At 36.2% G+C, this 22,238-nt stretch overlaps 2 protein-coding genes across 2 annotated transcripts in view; both read left to right on the forward strand.

Moving 5' to 3' along the window:
* The first annotated feature begins 16,668 nt into the window (after positions 1 to 16,668).
* The window catches only part of LOC103505007, a 21,580-nt gene continuing 16,010 nt past the window's right edge, over positions 16,669 to 22,238 (forward strand). The window contains exons 1-2 of the mRNA XM_026820415.1: positions 16,669 to 17,197; positions 19,611 to 19,887. Coding sequence (XP_026676216.1) covers positions 16,886 to 17,197; positions 19,611 to 19,887 — 589 coding nt within the window. The 5' untranslated portion in view covers positions 16,669 to 16,885. The remainder of the gene's footprint in view (positions 17,198 to 19,610; positions 19,888 to 22,238) is intronic.
* LOC113465685 lies at positions 20,622 to 21,293 on the forward strand. The gene is made up of 2 exons (XM_026820416.1): positions 20,622 to 20,688; positions 20,838 to 21,293. Exons 1-2 carry the CDS (start codon positions 20,637 to 20,639, stop codon positions 21,134 to 21,136), a joined length of 351 nt encoding a protein of 116 aa, XP_026676217.1. The 5' UTR covers positions 20,622 to 20,636; the 3' UTR covers positions 21,137 to 21,293.

Raw genomic sequence — 22,238 nt, forward strand, 5'->3', positions numbered from 1 at the left:
ATGAGGGGATATGTTATTGAATCCACGTGTGGGAATTCTATGAGATAAAGGAGAGGCGGTATGTACCTACTTACGTACCTACTTGAAAATTTGTTTTGGCGATTTACCTTTTGGTATTTTCCGTATAGTCTACATTATACATAATTATGTCTTGAGCTACTTTCATAAGAAATCAGGTTATCTAAGGTGCATTTTCATTTCCAAAAACTGAATACTAGACCTTCGATGATAGTCGGGCGCCATGTTGAATTTCCAATGGTTGAGTCATTTGGCACAGGCGTTACCATGTACGCCACCTAATTCCCGTTTTCCTTTAAAAGAGGGGGAAATGAGCCTCAAAAGAGGGGAGATTGTCTCAGTTTCCGAAAGGATAGCTTGTATCTAAGGTGAATTTTCATTTCCGAAAATCGAATACTAGACCTTCGATGATAGTCGGGCGCCATGTTGAATTTCCAATGGTTGAGTCATTTGGCACAGGCGTTACCACGCCACCTAATTCCCGTTTTCCTTTAAAAGAGGGGGAAATGAGCCTCAAAAGAGGGGAGATTGTCTCAGTTTCCGAAAGGATAGCTTATTTTTGCCCCTCTTTTCCCCCACGCAGATTTTTATTAGCGTTTTTAATGTTCTGTTTCCCTCCTTCTACAACATCGCTTCGACTTTTTTTGTGCATTCTATTTTCGCACCATTTTTTCCCTTTTTTTCATTATTTTCCAATTTTATATCGCCCCCTATGGCCTATATTTTCAATTCTTCATAAATTCTATTGTCTCTTTGTTCTTTTGTAGGAAACAAGAACAGCTAAACATTTATGATAGTACAAAATTTATACTTTTGTCCCAGTTTAGAAAACTGGAGGATTATTCTGCAAAGTGCCCAGATGGGCTCATAACTTCTCCGCGTAAAAGATCATTTACATACCTATATGTCATGATAAATACTGAAATAAGAACCGTCAAACCGTCTCAAGTCGATAGTAAATCTGAGATCTAGCTAGTATGAAATACAGGTTGTTATATTAAGCCCCCAGTAAGCGGATATCGCGGGATTCGCGGGTAATGGGGTGAACAATACCAATCCCATCATGGTAGCCCGGACTATTATTTTAGTACGGTACTTCACTAGTGGACGCAAATAATAAGATAGAAAGATAAAGGAGGGATATAAGATATAAAGATAAAGCTGATAGTCTCCATAATCCACTTGTGGAGAATGTCTGCAATGTCTTTTCTTTTTTTTTCCGCGACACCCTCGAACGGTTTAGTCCGGTTTTGATCAAATTTGACAAAAAAGATCAGACACAGCACACAGAACATGTAAATTCTTGTTTATTGTTGAGAGAGAGAGAGAGAGAGAGAGAGAGAGAGAGAGGGAGGGAGGGAGGGAGGGAGGGAGAGGGAGAGAGAAAATGTATAAAGTTAGGAGTTTCATACTGGCTCAGCAATCTCAGCATAAACTTGTCTGAGTGACAGCTAGTGTGAAGAGAAAGATATAGGGCAAAATAAATTTAGCTGCCTAAAGAGCTAAGAGAAGGAAGAGAGGGAGATAGAGCCTGAGTGATGGGGAATAATAATTTAGTATTACCTAAATTTCACCCCCCTCGTACCTCCCCATTAGTTATCTAACATAAGTACGGATGGGGGGGCATGTCTTTTGTTTTCAAGGAAATTTCAAATTTGTGTTCCAAGGGGGGTTTGAGTATTTCGAGTTTGCAATAAGGACCTAGGTATGTTTTATGCTAATTTCCTCAGCAATATTCTAATGCCATCATGTTTCAGGTAATAATTTAGTATTACCTAAATTTCCCCCCCCCTCCTACCTCCCCATTAGTTATCTTACATAAGTGCGGGGGGGGCATGTCTTTTGTTTTCAAGGAAATTTCAAATTTGTGTTCCAAGGAGGGTTTGAGTATTTCGAGTTTGCAATAAGGACCTAGGTATGTTTTATGCTAATTTCCTCAGCAATATTCTAATGCCATCATGTTTCAGGTCTTCGTCAAATTTATATTCATAACCCAATATAACCTTTCATCTCAATGGTTTCTATCTTTGACAGGAACATGGGATTCCTTGTCTTTCTGTCTCTTTCCTAGCCTACCACTCTCTCTCACTTACCACAGGTACATCCTTTCCCGACAACTCTCTCTCTCTCTCTCTCTCTCTCTCTCTCTCTCACTCTCTCTTTCCATTATCATACCTTCTTTCTCTCTTACCTCTTATTCTCCTCCCTTCCTTGTTCTGTCGTTTCTTCCTTTTCCTTTCTTTCTCCTCTCTAATACCACATTACCTATAGGCAGCAGATGAGATCCAATATGGAACCTTTAAGACACAAGGAAAGCGAATAAGACACAAGGAAATCAAGGAATGCGAAAGTTTCTTCCACGAGCCTTTGAAAGCAAATATTTCTACACGAAAACAGAGCTATGTAGCTTTTCTTTATGTTCAGCTAACCTTTTTCTCTGCTACGATCCACAAGTTCCTCTACAAGAAGCGAAAAGTGCGGTCTCGGAATAATATTCTGCGGTCCTCATTAATTTCACGAATGCAAAACCAATAGCGATGATCCTAGAGCTTTCAAATGTCTAACAAAAGATTCATGAGTATTAGAGAAATCTAAATAAGAAAATTGATTGGCTGTAGCCATAAATGATGTTTTATTTCGATATCCTTCAGCTCCATTTTTATTTTAACAGTCTTTTAATTTCTTCGTGTCGTCAAGTTCCAGATCACTTTTCAATGTCGTCAGTCCATTTTAATTCCTTTCAATTTCTGAAATAACAAAAGAATGAAAATTTAACGAGCAACATAGAAGTGGTCGTGCTAACCAAACATGTATATTCATATACTATGAATGCATTCAGGAGCACGAGTATTTTGTTATAATGAATATGTTGCTTTTGGTGGTAGTTCACAAATATGATGAGAATATTGTCGGTTTAGTCAGTGCAGGAAATTGGGATATTGTGACAACAGGTTCAAAAACGTAGGAAGGAAAACAGATAATATAGGCAGGTACCAGACAATATGTAGGTATAGGTGATAATATTATACTCGTATATAGAGAATGGAGGCCAAATGTAGTAGATGCCGCCTAAGAAAAGGCCTCTAGCCCAAGTCAAATATTTCAGCAAATATGTATTTCAAAAAGATTGGCCTAGTAACCCCAATACCCAATAGGGTTGCCAAACGGCCTTTCAGTTGGAAAATGCACGGATATATTTCCGTTTTCTTTATCACATTAATGATGTGTTTCAACAATGGCTTAACCAGAGATTTCACTAATGGCAGATTTTGTCCGGGTGAGACCCGCCATTGATCATCTATTACATGAAAATTAAGTCTTCTAGAGAGCTGAATGGTGATACACGACTAACACGAGTATGTAGGTATGTACCCTGCACATCTTGTTCCATCCAACAGGACCACAGGTGTTACTTTTTCGAATGCAAGACCAGAGGGTAGGGGCATACCTACTGTTTGAACTTAATTGACTTTTAACTTGGGCAAACTTTGTGAAAGCTCACTTGCTGAATACTAATATTGCAAGGCCCAAAGTCTAATGAGCTTTCTTTTCCAACTTTTGCCTTCAAACTTTTTATTCCGCTAGAAGGTCGGCCGTAAGTAAATAACTTCTGTCTTGAGCTCTGTATAGGTAGAAGGTGAAATTTGACCTAAAGTTCAAGAAAATTTTCTCGGTGAGGTTTTAATCGGATCATAAATCTTGCTTTAAATAGGACATTTTGTTTTGTTTTTGTTACGAAGAGAAAGGACTTTTAAAACTGATCCCCGATCTAGGTTCATAATATTTACAAAGAAAATGCCTTGTGCCGGTGCTAAACACTATGAAACTTTATTCTTGTAAAACTGGAGGAAACCTAATCGCCTAGTCCACATTAAATTTCCCCCAAGACCCTGCATAATCCACCCCCCGCCCCCCTGGTCGCACCTAATGAAACTACCAGGTAAACTTGCAATTTAAATAAGGTAGAAAATAAAAGGGGATAAAAAAATTCCCTGAAATCTTGCGTCTTATTCTAATGATATAGGTAACTAGGTACATACCTATGTACAGAGTACAGGTATACAAAATGCAACATCTGACCTTTCCTTATCATCTACACATAATAGGGACCCATAACAATAAAGTTAATGAATTATCATTATGAATTATTAAAAATGTGTTTTCTTACGTTTATTGAGAGTCTTTGATTCTTTTCTGTTTGGGGTTCTCGGTAATATTGATATTGTGAGATTGCTGAGACCTTACCTGTAAGAGAAACAAAATTTGAAAATTTAGATTAACAAAATGAAGATAGATTAGGTACGTACCTAGATATCTAAACAGTCAGTTAATAATTTAATATAGTCAATCGAATATAGTGTACTTATTTAGTACACAAAGTGTAAATCTACCGAAAAACCTCTATCAAATAAAATTATGGAATTGAAAAAATCAAGTTCACACTCATTTCAGGTTTTCATTATGAATAAATAACAAAAATACGAGTTAGAAAAAATATAACAGAACACACATAGGTACATAGGATCAGGGAAATGTGAAAGATTCATACTTCAGTACAAACAACTTCAACACAAACGAAACGAACGTATTCAAATTATTTATTTATGAATAACCTAAATAGAGAGAATAATAAATCTCTTTTCCACTTTTTTTCCTATTATTTTACCAAGTGTTGTATGTACACAAGTTAACATTAAATAAACGAAGGTAATGAACCTTATTAAATTACTTAATTCCAATGTGAATCCGTATGTCTGGAATAATAATAATACTAGCAAATTTGTTATTCGTTCCCGGATTAAATTTCAATGCTTGTAATACTGGCGTGAAAATATAACAAGATGGCTCACTATGCTCATAACAAGAGTAGCAAGGACTGGACCAAAGTTTTCGTCCATTGGTCATTTTTGGCTCCTCTCTCTCAAATTTGGGGCCTGTTTACTTCGATGGGTAAGTTTCTTTTTGTCTCTCTTTCACAAACATACCCTTTTTCTAGTTAGATTGGTTTTTTCTTCATATGTATGACTAAACAATAGCCTTTGGGCTGAGGTGGTATACAACCCCTTTGGTTTAAATTTTAATTGCCACATTGAGAGGACCAAGTAGGTAGATCAAATAATCAAATCATATTAGGATCATCAGTAAAAATGATCTTAAGGAGAGGTGAAGCTATACTATAGTATATACAGTAGTCAATCAATTTAGTCAACAACTCGTTTTTCCTCATTTCTAATCTCGTATAATTTTACATTTCAGTATTATTCGGAATCGGTGTACTTCAACTTTTTCGTCACCATGCTTCGATTGGTTTATACATCATGTAAGTGTGAACAGATTTAGGGACATTACAAAAATGTGTGGCATCATCGTGGAAAATAGACGTAAGGTCAAAACTTTTTTCATAATAGTATGCATTGCATACGCATCCCATGATTAATTAATAGAGTCATTTTGTGAATTTGTGACAGTTGTAAAAGTAGACCCCAGTGCAGCGGAGCGCCTTGGTACTTGGTATACATCACTTTTACTTTTATCTCATACTTCATAGTCTTACTGAATTTCCATTGTTTTTCAGATTGGCATCCCTCGGCGTGTTTGGTCTGGAATGAAACATTGCATTAATCGAATGTTCACCATTCGTTTTTTATAAGAGCTTGTAAATACCAACTAAATTCAAAGATTGTGTATGTGTCGTACCGTACCAATCGCGTAGCAGGTGTCTCATCTGATTAGCGATATGGGACATAATACTTCCCATTTAAGTGTTGGGTTAACACTAGAACTCCAGAAAGTAACCTGCTGAAAGTTGAAATATTTGCAATCATAACAAGTAAGCGCGTTTACCACTGGACTAACCATGCCCGTACATATTAAATATTTCACAACACAATAGGTACATTACCTTCGTAGTTTCATCAAGATCCAGTAGGATTCCAGACCAAACACGCCGAGGGATGCCAATCTGAAAAACAATGGAAATTCAGTAAGACTATGAAGTATGAGATAAAAGTAAAAGTGTATACCAAGTACCAAGGCGCTCGCTCCGCTGCACTGGGGTCTACTTTTACAACTCTCACAAATTCACAAAATGACTCTATTAATTTAATAATCATGGGATGCGTATGCAATGCATACTATTACTATTATGAAAAAAGTTTTGACCTTACGTCTATTTTCCACGATGATGCCACACATTTTTGTAATGTCCCTAAATCTGTTCACACTTACATGATGTATAAACCAATCGAAGCATGGTGACAAAAAAGTTGAAGTACACCGATTCCGAATAATACTGAAATGTAAAATTATACGAGATTACAAATGAGGAAAAACGAGTTGTTGACTAAATTGATTGACTACTGTATAGCTTCACTTCTCCTAAAGATCATCTTTACTGATGATCCTAATATGATTTGATTATTTGATCTACCTACTTGGTCCTCTCAATGTGGCAATTAAAATTTAAACCCAAGGGGTTGTATACCACCTCAGCCCAAAGGCTATTGTTTATTCATACATATGAAGAAAAAAACAATCTAACTAGAAAAAGAGTATGTTTGTGAAAGAGAGACAAAAAGAAACTTACCCATCGAAGTAAACAGACCCCAAATTTGAGAGAGAGGAGCCAAAAATGACCAATGGACGAAAACTTTGGTCAAGTCCTTGCTACTCTTGTTATGAGCATAGTGAGCCATCTTGTAATATTTTCACGCCAGTATTACAAACATTGAAATTTTATCCGGGAACGAATAACAAATTTGCCAGTATTATTATTATTCCAGGCATACGGATTCACATTGGAATTAAGTAATTTAATAAGGTTCATTACCTTCGTTTATTTAATGTTAACTTGTGTACATACAACACTTGGCAAAATAATAGGAAAAAAACCATGTAAAAAAGTGGAAAAGAGATTTATTATTCTCTCTATTTAGGTTATTCATAAATAAATAATTTCAATACGTTCGTTTCGTTTGTGTTGAAGTTGTTTGTACTGAAGTATGAATCTTTCACATTTCCCTGATCCTATGTACCTATGTGTGTTCTGTTATATTTTTTCTAACTCGTATTTTTGTTATTTATTCATAATGAAAACCTGAAATGAGTGTGAACTTGATTTTTTCAATTCCATAATTTTATTTGATAGAGGTTTTTCGGTAGATTTACACTTTGTGTACTAAATAAGTACACTATATTCGATTGACTATATTAAATTATTAACTGACTGTTTAGATATCTAGGTACGTACCTAATCTATCTTCATTTTGTTAATCTAAATTTTCAAATTTTGTTTCTCTTACAGGTAAGGTCTCAGCAATCTCACAATATCAATATTACCGAGAACCCCAAACAGAAAAGAATCAAAGACTCTCAATAAACGTAAGAAAACACATTTTTAATAATTCATAATGATAATTCATTAACTTTATTGTTATGGGTCCCTATTATGTATTATTATTATTATTATTATTATTATTATTATTATTATTATTATTATTATTATTATTATTATTATTATTATTATTATTATTATTATTATTATTATTATTATTATTATTATTATTATTATTATTATTATTATTATTATTATTATTATTATTATTATTATTATTATTAAAACTACGAAGGTAATGTACCTATTGTGTTGTGGAATATTTAATATGTACGGGCATGGTTAGTCCAGTGGTAACGCCCTTACTTATTATGATTGCAAATATTTCAACAGGTTACTTTCTAAAGTTCTAGTGTTAACCCAACACTTAAATGGGAAGTATTATGTCCCATATCGCTAATCAGATGAGACACCTGCTACGCTTTTGGTACGGTACGACACATACACAATCTTTAAATTTAGTTGGTATTTACAAGCTCTTATGAAAAACGAATGGTGGACATTCGATTAATGCAATGTTTCTACAAATCTTACTCCGTTGCAGGAAAGAAAAGGACTGTTTATCATCCACCAAATACTGGCAACTCTTGATCGACTTACAAGACCCAAGCAATCTGTGGAAGAAGTCTGTCATTTACTGGCTTACCTCGTTTCTGGTGTTTACAAAGACCAAAGCTGCCTGGCTATCCCAAATTTCAGGTGATTGATTCATAGGAGAAATCAAATTTCCAACCTGGAAGTTGGAAATTTGAGTTAAAGTCTAGAAGTAGAGCCATGGTTGTATAGTCATAATTCCCTGAGCACCAAGATAGATAGATAGATAGATACTAATAAATTTTATTGATGAGGAACTTTCAGGTACATACCCAAGTGAAATTTTCTAAAAAGTATGTACCAGAAGTAATGGGATTTCATAATAAAATTATACTCACTCGTACTTCAATCGTTCATGAAAGAGTTCTTTTGAACCACTACAGCAGTAAAGGAGCTTTCCACATGTTTCATTAACAGGTGTTCAGATGATCATCCTATCAGCCCTGTATTTGCTCATGTGTATTCAACATCAACTGAAGGTTCACCTCTTGGACGTGGATAAAAATAGAGGACCTTCCAAGATGATGCGCCAGAGATGTTTGTCAGTGTTTGACCAAATATCCATGGGTTTGCGCGAAGGAGATGAAATGGAGGTTTTCAACACGTAAGTGACAGCTCGCTTTTGTAAATGTACGGCCTTCAGAAAAAGAAAGCCTTATATATTATTATGCTTATGAGTCTGGTTGCTCCTCTCTTGAGAGAGGGTATGCAAAAGAAAGCCATATACAAGGGGAAATAATATCCTATGGCACAGTACCAGCGAACCGTTAGTTTGCTCATTTAAAAAGCTCATCCCACACCGGATTTTAATTACTCTCTTGAGAGAGGGTATGCAAAAGAAAGCCATATAGGTACAAGGGGAAATAATATCCTATGGCACAGTACCAGCGAACCGTTAGTTTGCTCATTTAAAAAGCTCATCCCACACCGGATTTTAATTATTTTATCCATCTATTAGGTAGTTAAACTGTAATTTTCTTTGAAATTATTTTATTTATTTATTATTATTTTCTTTTCTTTTTTCACTTCGGTGCATGATTTTACAACGATGTCCAGCAAGGTGTTTTGGTTTACCTTCAAATTGAAGTTGAAGAACTCAAGTAGACTTCTGGGATTATTTTCAGGAATGAGGAAAATCTGGCATCGGACATTGAAGAAGAGGAGGAAGAAGAAGATCCAAGTCTTCTAAAAATTCTCAGCATTGATCAAGATCCCATGCTCATCATGTAAGATTGTAGGTTGTGCAAGAGCTATGACTGTTGTGTATGATGGTGGTTTCGAACCAGTGTATTTCGGTTTTCCAATATCCAATATTGGCTAGAGTGAATTGATTCAATCCTCCTGCTCCCAAGTAGAGTGCTAGTTGGTTTGGACCTTCCTTGGAGAAAACAGATAGTGTACAAAGAAAAAGAGGAAAGGAACCCTCGTGATACCATTCCAGATAATTCCTGCTCCCAAGTAGAGTGCTAGTTGGTTTGGACCTTCCTTGGAGAAAACAGATAGTGTACAAAGAAAAAGAGGAAAGGAACCCTCAGGAGTTCATATTAAGATAGGGCTAATACTGTTACAGAGATTGACTGATTGAAACATCCAATCTACGGAACAAGCTATTGTATTTGAGATAATCGGATTACAGCCCAGGCATCAGGCAATATAACCTATTTATGCAGTCTGTTTGTGCATAAACAAACCCCAGGACTCTTTTTCTTTTCACAAGGTCAGACAACAATGGTAATAGCGCTAATGGTATTATGCCAATGAGGACGGGGATAGAAATTTGTTTTTCTCCCTTATCTTTTTTTTCCCTTTAAAAATATGAAAGGAAATTTCGAGAGCAGAATAAAGAGGATAACAATAAAAATGTGAAGAAGGATATATTTATCTGTGTAAACACCCACATGTAAGAGTGAGACGCAATAATAAAAGACGAGTACAAAGGAAAGAATGGAGGAGACACAGATGAAAGACGAGACGAACTGCAGAGAAAGGGAGAAGCGAGAGAGAATTTGAAACTGTCTTGTTGGAAGACTTGCATGAGAAGTTAGAGAAATGGAGAAGGAAGAAGCGGAGAAAAGTTAGGGTGACGCACATTACAAAAGTAGAGAGAAATACAGGATGATGAGAAACTACAGAGAGGGATATTTGGGAGAGATGTGGGAAGAAGAAAGAGGGATCTTTGGGAGAGATGTGGGAAATTAAGGATGAGAGGGAAATAGGGGTGGGATGAGGGAAAAAGGGGGGAGAACATTAGACTGACGTGTGACGCAGAATATTATGCGTGCCTAATCTAGTAGTCATGATAGATGAACGCCGCCATGTAGAGGTAGAGACAGGTGTGAGTGAACACACCATTATGCCAATCATGAAGGAAAGAGAGAGAGAGAGAAAGAAGAGAGAAAAAAAAAAAAAAAAAAAAAAAAAAAAAAAAAAAAAAACAGGGTGCACCCTAGGCAGACAGATGACTTTAATGCACATTGCTAATTGCTGAATGACTTGATTAATCAAAGAATTCCCTTGATACGAAGTAAAAACTGTAGGAGCAAACAACATCTGTCAATTTAAGGTCGGAAAAATAATAAACAAATTTTGAACTTAATATACTTAAAGTCCTAAATGAAAATTTGAACTCATTGCTCATTGCAGAATTTGATCGTCTGAAAAAATTATAAAAAAAAAAGTTTTCCACTTTTCCCTAAGATTACACTGAGGAAACAAGAACAGCTAAACATTTATGATAGTACAAAATTTATACTTTTGTCCCAGTTTAGAAAACTGGAGGATAATTCTGCAAAGTGCCCAGATGGGCTCATAACTTCTCCGCGTAAAAGATCATTTACATACCTATATGTCATGATAAATACTGAAATAAGAACCGTCAAACCCGTTCAAGTCGATAGTCAACATCTGAGATTAGCATTATCTGTATTTTGTGCAGTGAAATTCTTACAGGTTGTGATTGAAGTGTCCTACAGGTATGAACATATTCTATCTCAGGAAACGGATTTACGGATTAGCGGGTAATGGGGTGGAACGATCCGAATCCAGTATGGTAAGGCCGGCTATTTTTTAGTACGGGTATTCATTAGCTCTCACAGGAGAGCAAATCAAACAGTAATCTATTCATGTGCCACTGTATATTATGCTGTAAAAGGTCTATTTAAGTCACAAAAACAAACAATCTTCCCATGTTCTCTCACCCCCCTCCTCCTAGCTTATGCTATTACGTAAGAGGAGCAAAGATATAGCGTAAAAATTATTTACAGTATCTCCTTTACTGTTTTCCTTTCGAGTACGTACAGGATATTTAGGTTTGGGAAGAAGAGGAAGAGAGGGGACCTTTAATACACATAGATACGGATTTTGACGAAAAAAGGGGCAAAAATCACAAATTTCTGTTACGAAAAAAATTCCAAGTGGTCTTCAAGTTTTACATCAAAAGTTTCGTGTGGCCGAAGTCATAAACACCCCATCATCAACAATAACTGATAGGAGAAAATCCAGCCGGTTCCGAGAACAAACATTATCTGTTTCAGGGATAAAATCCGCCCCGGGCCGGAAATCGAACCTGCGGCCTAGCTCTTACAAGGTAGACGCACAACCAACCAAGCTAACTAGGCTTGGCGAGCAAAACTGAAAATGTACGAAAAGGACTCTTCGAACGTGAAAGGGCTACAATCATGTAAGCTCATTAAATATGTAAATGTTCATGGACCCCCCCCCCCCCCCCCACCGTGCGTACTATACGCATCAGATCAGCAGGAATTTGAAAGATTGTGCTGATGTTTTTTCCCAACATATGCTGCTGTTCGCTGACTTATATAAGATGTATGCGAGAAATAACAATAGGAGGCTTAGAATATTCAGGGTGATTGTTGAAACCAGTCACGTTGTGGAGTCAGTGGTTGTGTCGAGTCAGAAAAAGAGTTAGGATAGCAAAAGAGTGAGTTAGGGTACCAATTGAGGGTGCAGTCAGCAAAATAGTGACTGCTTCTAAAATAGCCTTCACCTAGGTACATTTCAGTAAAGCATTATACTACAGAAAAGAAGGCAAGTACGAACATTTGATCTCTCTCACGAAATTCGAGTTTTCTTGTGACATATGTAGATTTTCTTGTCACACATGAAACAGTGACTGCTTCTAAAATAGCCTTCACATAGGTACATTTCAGTAAAGCATTATAGTACAGAAAAGAAGGCAAGTACGAACATTTGATCTCTCTCACGAAATTCGAGTTTTCTTGTGACATATGTAGATTTTCTTGTCACACATCTAGATTCCTCGATTACGTAAAACTTGTGACAAATTTTATGACTATGATGATATTCTGTAATTACCTAATCATTTTAACTTTTAACGACTTCATTTTTCTGACGTGACTTTGTGAAGATTCGTCTTGAAAAGAAGAACGCCAGTAACTTATACTCTTCACAGTTAGGAGAGGGAGGATTTTATTTGGATTCAAACAATACTGAGGTTGGCGTTGGTAGCGTGTTTTTCCGAATCAACCTGTAAATATTACATCACATCTCATCATTCAAGTAATACTATACAAAATTCCAATTTTACGATTACGTCATAAAATTTAAGCCTTTAACTTCCGAGCATTATGAAATCTCACTCGCATTCCCCTTTCCTTCTTCTTCTTTTCCGTTTTTCTCTCCTTTCCTCCCCCCCCTCTCTCTCTCTCTCTCACACACACACACACACACACAAAGTAAATATACAGAGGCCTCCAGCTAAAGCTCTCTTTCTACTTCATGTGACTAGTTGACAATTTTATCTTTCATCTCCGAACGTATGTGAAACGCTTTAAAACGGGGGTTTAACCTGTGAGGGAAATGTTCAGGACACAATTACCTTCATTCCTAAGACGGTGTGGTTCCAAAAATTTTATGGGTTTAACATGTACAGTACATAATTATTACAATAGACCTTCCTTAATTACAAAAAAAAGTGTAGGTACCAAAGTTTCCAGGAATTTTTGTAACAAATAACATCGGAAAATTTTTACCAGAAAAAATTTCCCCAGAACAACACTGAGCATTCCTTCTCTTCGCTGAAGATGGTAATTAAACGAACCTGTTTCTCTTTCCAGTACCTAACAATGTATTCGTCTAAAAGTTCGGGTTACAGAGATAAGGAATTCAAGTTTGTAGGACTTTATAATCACCCTGTATAACATCTTGGACTTGAAAACATATGTCGGATTTTAAAGGAAGAGAAACCAAGACCAAGGAAAGGGGGAAAAATGTGAGAAATGGTAAATCCCGGTATTTTGGATATCAAAATCAGGATCAAATTACGACACATGGCATTGTTAATATTCTTGTCATAAATATGGTAAAATGTAAGCCCAAAAACATTGCAAATCCCGAATTTTACGTCTTGAACCGCTAACTGATTAGGGGGAAAAATGTGAGAAATGGTAAATCCCAGTATTTTGGAGATCAAAATCAGGATCAAATTACGACACATGGAATTGTTAATATTCTTGTCATAAATATGGTAAAATGTAAGCCCAAAAACATTGCAAATCCCGAATTTTACGTCTTGAACCGCTAACTGATCTCGATATTATAACTTACAAAATGGACGTACTGTTGAACATGTCTTATTTCTGCATAACAGACCAAAGATTTTGGACAGGACTAAAACAATCTCTCTCTCTCTCTCTCTCTCTCTCTCTCTCCCTCCATCTCTCTTTCTATCCCTCTCTCCCTTTTATTCCAGAATTATATCTCCTCTGAAATGTTTCCCTTTTTTTCTACCCTATACCTTTCCATTTCTACTTGTTCAAAATTTAATAATTAAAAGTATGCACAGCTTTCTCTACGAAAACATGATTATTCACTCTGAGAAGCCTCGTAGAAAGCAATGGAACATGATCTCTCTCTCTCTCTCTCTCCCTCCATCTCTCTTTCTATCCCTCTCTCTCTTTTATTCCAGAATTATATCTCCTCTGAAATGTTTCCCTTTTTTTCTACCCTATACCTTTCCATTTCTACTACCCTATACCTTTCCATTTCTACAAATTTAATAATTAAAAGTATGCACAGCTTTCTCTACGAAAACATGATTATTCACTCTGAGAAGCCTCGTAGAAAGCAATGGAACATGATAATATGGCAAAACTTTTAGCATTTTTTTTTTTTTTTTTTTTAATGACACTTCGCAGAATATGTACTCAAAAGGTTTGTGTTTTCTTCATCTCCACTATAATGAGCACCAAGTTATTCACCATGCTGAGTGAAAGAACACAGGTAGAATATCTCGGGTTCTATACGCATCGCAGAAATTTAATTTTGGGATATGTTATAAAATACCGTAAATTAGTAAAAGTCACCAGATCACAACACGTAGAAGTTTTCAATAGCAGATAATCTAGTTATTCCAGATGGCTATTGCACATCTCCAGAACAAATTTGATGTTGAACAACATCGATTTGATGATTAGATATTGAGAGAGGGAGAGAGAAAAAGAGTCCAAAATGAGAAAGAGTGAGGAAAAGAGATGAAAAAACAAGTAGAGTAAGAGATAGAGACAAGAGATGAAAAAAGAGAGAGAGAGGAGGGGAAAACTAGAAATCACAACGGAGGGAGAAGAAGAAAGAGAGAGAGACAGACTATGGTCCAAAATGAGAAAGAGTGAGGAAAAGAGATGAAAAAACAAGTAGAGTAGGAGATAGAGACAAGAGATGAAAAAAGAGAGAGAGAGGAGGGGAAAACTAGAAATCACAACGGAGGGAGAAGAAGAAAGAGAGAGAGACAAGCTGGGCCCGTCCCTCCGGGAATTTTTTAGCCCGTAGTTTATTCGATCATGGTTAAAGAATACCTATGTACCTACCTAATTTGTTAAACGGAGGGGGTTAGAGAGAGAGGAGCAGAACATGTTACACTGTAATGAATTTACAAGTTTGGGGGGGCCTAGTGACAGATTGAGGCGCCCAACTTAGACCCCCCCAGACGAAATGGGGTAGGGGAATTTTTATCTTGGGTCGAGGATTTTAAACAGATCGTACAAAAAGTTTTCCACCCCCCCTGATAAACGGAGGGGGTTAGAGAGAGAGGAGCAGAACATATTACACTGTAATGAATTTACAAGTTTGGGGGGGCCTAGTGACAGATTGAGGCGCCCAACTTAGACCCCCCCCCAGACGAAATGGGGTAGGGGAATTTTTATCTTGGGTCGAGGATTTTAAACAGATCGTACAAAAAGTTTTCCACCCCCCCTGATTTTATTCCTATCTGAATTCCTTCTTCGGTGCAGAACATTGGGTTCAGCAGAAGAAATTTTCACACCGGGCCTAATATAACTTTTCTTGAGTCTCTTTGATTTTACTTCCTGATGGTGTAAAATCTTCATGGAGGTCTCAGCTTGGTAAAGTAAAACAGACCTTCTACCAAAGTAAAATCTTCAAAAGTGTCCCTCAACCAGAAGAGTACCACAAAGGAGACATTATTCCTTCACCAAATAGAGAGGGTCGGGGTAGAAAGGGCTGGACCCTGCCGGGCCTAATATAACTTTTCTTGAGTCTCTTTGATTTTACTTCCTGATGGTGTAAAATCTTCATGCACGTGTCAGCTTGGTAAAGTAAAACGGACCTTCTACCCAAAGTAAAATCTTCAAAGTGTCCCTCAACCAGAAGAGTACCACAAAGGAGACATTATTCCTTCACCAAATAGAGAGGGTCGGGGTAGAAAGGGCTGGACCCTCTATAGCAAAATATCTGTGCCAGAACTAAATTTTAGCCTTCAAAATTTGGCTTCAAAACTTAACTGATGAACCGAAACCTTTGTCGAATTGACAGCAGGTACACAAGAGGCTGATTTATTATTAACTTAATTATATCTAACTTTTGTTTCCCAAAAAGTTTTTCAGCTTTTGTTTGTTGCGCGCTAAACTTTTGTCCCGAAGTTTGGTTCAAGAAAATAATATTGACTTGGTACACAAGAGGCTGATTTATTATTAACTTAATTATATCTAACTTTTTGTTTCCCAAAAAGTTTTTCAGCTTTTGTTTGTTGCGCGCTAAACTTTTGTCCCGAAGTTTGGTTCAAGAAAATAATATTGACTTTTTTATCTCTCATGTTTATGTTAGCATTGTGGCTTACGACGCTTAAGTACATTATTGTTAGAGTACACAATACGCACTAGAGAGAGTACTTTAGAAGTTGGAAGTATTTGTTTGCGGGGAGGATAGAAAGTTGAGATGAAAGTTAGAATAAATTCAACATTGTGCACACACAATATGGATGCAGACTTACATTGGTATTGTTAGTTGAGAAACCTACTAGCACATAAATATGGTGCATGTTGTTTTTAAAGAAGACAATAATATGTTCTGTGTTTAGATACGAAAACGCAATTATAAACCTAATATAAACCCAACTCACTTCTTAAAAACTTTAGCTGTAAAAATACCACTTGTTACTTTACTAAGAGCAATATACCTACACACATACATGCTAACAACACACTGTTATGCAGGTACGGTCTGTTATTAGAATAAATTCCACCTTTGTAGAAGCAAAGAAGTAGGAATAAGAAGAAATTATATCTATGTATGTTATGCCAAAAAGATACTGCCTTGGAGTTCAAGAAACGAGCTTTCCACAAAGAAAATCGGCTGCTTCAATAAAGAAACCTTCAAGGTTTTCGAGGCATAACAAAAATAGCCAGATTTTTATCCATGTGTCCAGTCATTACACTTTCAGACGAATTTTATTTCACAACATCCACTTATCACCAGTTAATTTCCATGTGATTACCAAGTATACTAAACGCCAGGTTAACACCTTTGGATACTCATATTCTAATCTGACATAAAGTCACACCATGTTCTTGCATTAGGTACCTGTGCAATTTTCCCATCACCAACATGCTCGTCTATTACATTTGTGGCTTCTCCACCTGCAAAGACTTCGCAGCCACCAGTCTCCTATGTGAATATCTCAAGACTCAATATCCCGATCACTTTCACTATCGCAAGATCGTCACCCACAAAGCCTGCTACAAACCCTTTGCCAAATCTTTGTGCGACAAATTTGGTTGGGACGAGTACACCGGATCGCCATTGATATGGAAAGAATTCGGGTGCGCCAAAGGCCGGGCCGTTTTCATTGGCGACGAGAACAAGTTTCAAGAGCTTATGAATGAGATTTATGGAGTGGAAACTTTTGTACCCTGTGAGGTAGGTAATATAGAAAATGAAATATAGGTTTGCCAAGGATGTGAGCTTCCCCCAGTCTCCCCCACGTTGAGGGTTTGAGAAGGTTTTTCGTTTCCGGCTTTAGAAAATACACAGGGAGAGGTATTTCCTGCAGGACGTTATAGGTTTCAGAGTTTACTCAGTCGTCTAGGTATAGGAGTAAAGGTTATGAACACATTAAAGTATAATATTTCTTAGTTTAAGTCCTTATATCTTCTTCTTCCTCGCCCTTTCCCGTCTTTAGACGGGGTCGGTGTTTTTCGTCAGCCTCTCAATCAGCCCTAGAGTGATTGCTTTGGGTTGATATGTGGTTTTGGCTACAACATTTTACGAGTGGATGCCCTTCGCACTTAGCCTTTGCTATTTCTTTAGCAAGGGAAATTTCAGGCTGCTCTACTCCCTGTTTAAAGTCCCCCAGCCAGACCAAGCTGGTTTACAGGAGTATTTAAGAGTCTCCTCTAATGATGATAAATATGCACCTGAAGTTGCTGACCTCGATAGTTAAGATCTTTCAGGGATTCTGGGTTGTAGCAGCTAATTTATCACCTTTAAAGAAGAAGAAAATGGTGAGGGAGTAAATTTCTAGATCTCCAATGAGATTTCGATTAATATACAATAGTCAAGTAATACAAAGCGAGACAATGGAACAGAGAGGGAGAGAAAATTCTGTTTAAAATCAAATTATGTAAACATTTTCCATTAAAAGAAGAAGAAAAAAATGGTGAGGGAGTAAATTTTCAGATCTCTAATAAGATTTCGATGAATGTGCAATAGTCAAGTAATACAAAGCGAGACAATGGAACAGAGAGGGAGAGAAAATTCTGTTTAAAATCAAATTATGTAAACATTTTCCATTAAAGAAAAATTAAAGAGAGAGGGAGAGAGAAGAAGAAAGTAAGAGTTTAGAAAAAGGAAAAAGGTGATTAGAAAATAGGAAAAGAAAGAGATAAGGAGAAATTAGGAAATTATAAAATGGAAACAGATATAAAGAACGCCGAAGATAAGAAATTAGGAAAAGACATACATGGTATTCAACCTCAAAGTGCTCCATAGGAAATTAACCCGTAAAATCAGTTATTTGCCCCATTAAAGTCCCCAATACACTTTTTGAGTCCACTAAGCATTCTCTCTTCTGGGGACTTTTATGGAGCAAATATCTGATTTTACGGGTTAATTTCCTATGGAGCACTTTGAGGTTGAATACCATGTATGTCTTTTCCTAATTTCTTATCTTCGGCGTTCTTTATATCTGTTTCCATTTTATAATTTCCTAATTTCTCCTTATCTCTTTCTTTTCCTATTTTCTAATCACCTTTTTCCTTTTTCTAAACTCTTACTTTCTTCTTCTCTCTCCCTCTCTCTTTAATTTTTCTTTGGGCACTTTGAGGTTGAACACCCTGTAGAGATCAGAAAATAAAAGGATAAGAAAATATAACATAGTAAGGAAACAAAGACGTAAAGAGAGAGAGAGAGAGAGAGAGAGAGAGAGTAGAAGTAGAAGTAGTAGGAAGAAGATTAGAAAGTAGGAAAAGAAAGAGACGAGGAATTAGTAGTAAGAAATGGTAAGATGGTTAGAAATAAAGGAGGCGAAGAGAGAGTTGAATTGTAGGAAATAAAGAAAAAGGGGAGCACAGAAAAAAGTTTGTATCTCAATTTATATCAAGCGCGCCGGGAGGCGCGCGAACGTCAAGAGTTCGCAGCACCGCCCGGCCTATATTAACACGAAACAGAATTTCAGCGTTTTTCGGCATTTTCACCTCAACTTTTCTCCCACTTCCCCTTAACTTTAAGCAAATTTTATTTGATATTCCTGGTCGGACGTGAAAATAGATGCGAAATCTCCAAAACCCGAACTTTCTACGATTTGTTTAACCGATAATGCATTTTCATGGAGCTGCGAATTTTATTTATAGGTAGTGATTATTAATACCTAACTGGGAGGGGTTGGGTATTTGAAATTATTTATCATAATTAAACAGCTTCTATTTTTATTATAAAATATTAAAATGTAGCAGAGATGAAAAATGCATGCTTATCTAATTGCGTTTTTTATAGCTTGGCTTGTGGTTTAATAATGGCCCTGAAATAAAAAATCTATACCTATTGAAATCCGTTATTGGAAATAGAATAAGACAAGTAGTGTTCTATTCTAATATTATGTAGGTAGAAGATTGGTAGATATTTTATTTTCAATCAAATGTCCTTCCTATGTCTTCTAGGAAATGCGTTTTTTATAGCTTGGCTTGTGGTTAATAATGGCCCTGAAATAAAAAATCTATACCTATTGAAATCCGTTATTGGAAATAGAATAAGTAGTGTTCTATTCTAATATTATGTAGGTAGAAGATTGGTAGATATTTTATTTTCAATCAAATGTCCTTCCTATGTCTTCTAGGAAAAACTCAATCTGGCCAAGGATGAGCACAACTTCTTCATGGAAACCAAGAGAATCGAACAAACTCCACGAAATATTCAACGGAGAATCGTTTGTATAATGAATGCCGGTCATTCCGCCACTCGACTTTTGATGGCTGAGATTTTGCTAGGCGGAAGAGATTTCCAAAAGAAAGATGGCGCCGAGATTAGATTGTTGGAGGAAGACAGATTACTGGAGAACAAATTAGAGGAGTACCTCCTGGATGTGATTTATCTGAATGTTGAAAGTGATACAGGTAAATCGAAGAAAAGGGTACCTTCAAGAAACAATGGTTAAATAAAGTAAAACGTCACCTTAGCTTTTGATTCCTACAGCTTATACAGACATAGGAGTGCTTTAACACGTTTAGGTTTTACAAACAATCCTATTTCATATTTTCGTTTTCCACAGGCGAAAACATCATCTGTATTGTAAAATCTCTCGAGGAAGGTTTATCAAATTGCGATCTTCTTATCTTGATGCCGCGGGATCTTTTGTAGCGGCCACGTGTTGCTAGCGGTTGCCAAAGATTAGACATATTAGAGAGTGTAAACCTTTACAGGCTTTAAGTATTACAGAAAATAACAATATTCTTTTCAGTCTTCATCTTTCTTTGGTTCTTTTATTATCATCCGTATTATTATTCTTGTTTGTTCTTTTCTTATTTACGAGCATATTTATTTCTTCTTACATTTTTCTTCTATCTAAATCAAAATAAATATAAACTTTCTCTAGAAAATAATTGCAATGTGCGCTTCTATTTTTCTTCCTTCTTTTTTCCTGGTTCTTCCTTCCTTTCCTAAGTTTCTATTTTTTTACTCACTCGTCTGCCCTCAAACCATGTAGAATTCTAGACATTCTCTTTTCTCCTCCTCCTTTTTTTATATTCTTCTCTGGGCTCTCCAGAATTACTTTCCGGAATTCAGACAATGGTTAGTACTTCTTTGAAGATCTGCATTTGGAAGTTAGGCTGTGTTACAATATTGGACTTGAAAACTCTCTCTTATGAATGGGACTTTTAAACACAACACAAAGGCACTAGGCATTCGTAAGACAAGTATATATTAATCTTTTACTTTTAAATCCCTTGTACGAAATTTACCTATAACCAACTCTCTATTTCTTAGTAAAAACCACAATCTCATAAATACCCATTAGGAAATCAACCTCAATCGAATTGTACAATCAGTATCATATTCTTTACAGGAAAACGAAACCAATTGTATCCAGAATCGTACAAGAATATTTCGGACAAGGACGCAGCTAAGGATTCATTTGCTGAGAGTAGCCCCAGACAAGAGGACGAAGAAGCGGTGGAGATACTATGGGACAGAAAAGAACCCGTAGAAATGGATCCTCAGAGTTCAATGGATTTTGTGATTGATGAATTTATAGTGAACCTCATGACAAAATATGGTGTGGAAGAAGACATGGATGAAATGGAAGAGCAAGATATGAATGAAGAACAGGAGGAAGTCGACGAAGAACACATGAAAGAAACATGAATAATCTCTGGTTGGATGAAAGAGTTCCTTTTGGAGAGTCCTGAGGCAAAAGTTATTTTGCAACAAATCGAGACAATAATTATTTATTGCAATACATTAGAGAGGAATGAATGGACTTCATAAATATGGTTACTATGTATTGTTATAGAAAAATAAATCCCATTTCTTTTCTTTTCAATGTGCAAAATGAATTAACAAAGTTTATTTCGTAATTACTTTTGTTAAGAGAGGAATGAATGGACTTCATAAATATGGTTATTATGTATTGTTATAGAAAAATAAATCCCATTTCTTTTCTTTTCAATGTGCAAAATGAATTAACAAAGTTTATTTCGTAATTACTTTTGTGTAAATTTAGAGTTTCCTTTTCTTATTTAAAAAATAATATTATTTACTCAATTTGAATTTATGTTTATATTACCCCAAAAAAACACTTCGTGTTAAAAAATTAACGTCAAGAGTTACCCTCCACAAAAAAGTACTGATATAAAAAAAAGACGTCAATGTGGGACCTCCCTTCTACATTAGCTCTTCTAAAGAAAATAATAATTTTCCATCACTCCTACATCAATTTACCTTGCTGTTGAACCATTGATCCCGGATTACGAAACCTAAATCTTGACCGCAGTGCACTGATGAAAATTACAAAAAAATTAACATTGTTATCTTCATTAGTGTACTGCGGTCAAGATCTAGGTTTCGTAATCCGGGATCAATGGTTCAACAGCAAGGTAAATTGACACATTGGCATGCTACGACACAGACCACAAGCGTCCAATGTAGCAGTTGTTTCATCGCTACGAAATAAAAACGACGGTGAAACACTCATCTTTAAAAACTATGTAGGAGTGATGGAAAATTATTATTTTCTTTAGAAGAGCTAATGTAGAAAGGAGGTCCCACATTGACGTCTTTTTTTTATATCAGTACTTTTTTGTGGAGGGCAACTCTTGACGTTAATTTTTTAACACGAAGTGTTTTTTGGGGGGGATATCACTATTTTTTGCTGTAAGTACTTACCCATCTAAGTTCATAAACATTTAGAAAAATAAATGAACCTAATTTTTAAATAGGTACCCACGTAGTTGCTTCAGAAGTAAGC

Source organism: Diaphorina citri, unplaced genomic scaffold, assembly GCF_000475195.1.
Source record: "Diaphorina citri unplaced genomic scaffold, Diaci psyllid genome assembly version 1.1 scaffold144, whole genome shotgun sequence".
Taxonomy (NCBI): Eukaryota; Metazoa; Arthropoda; class Insecta; order Hemiptera; family Psyllidae; genus Diaphorina; species Diaphorina citri.

What these genes read in the sequence shown, in the direction of transcription:
- LOC113465685 (XM_026820416.1), top strand. Translation starts at nt 20,637, where the DNA reads ATGAATGGGACTTTTAAACACAACACAAAGGCACTAGGCATTCGTAAG. An exon ending in ACTAGGCATTCGTAAGACAA is followed by an intron (nt 20,689 to 20,837) that starts GTATATATTAAT and finishes TATTCTTTACAG; the next exon opens with GAAAACGAAACCAATTGTAT.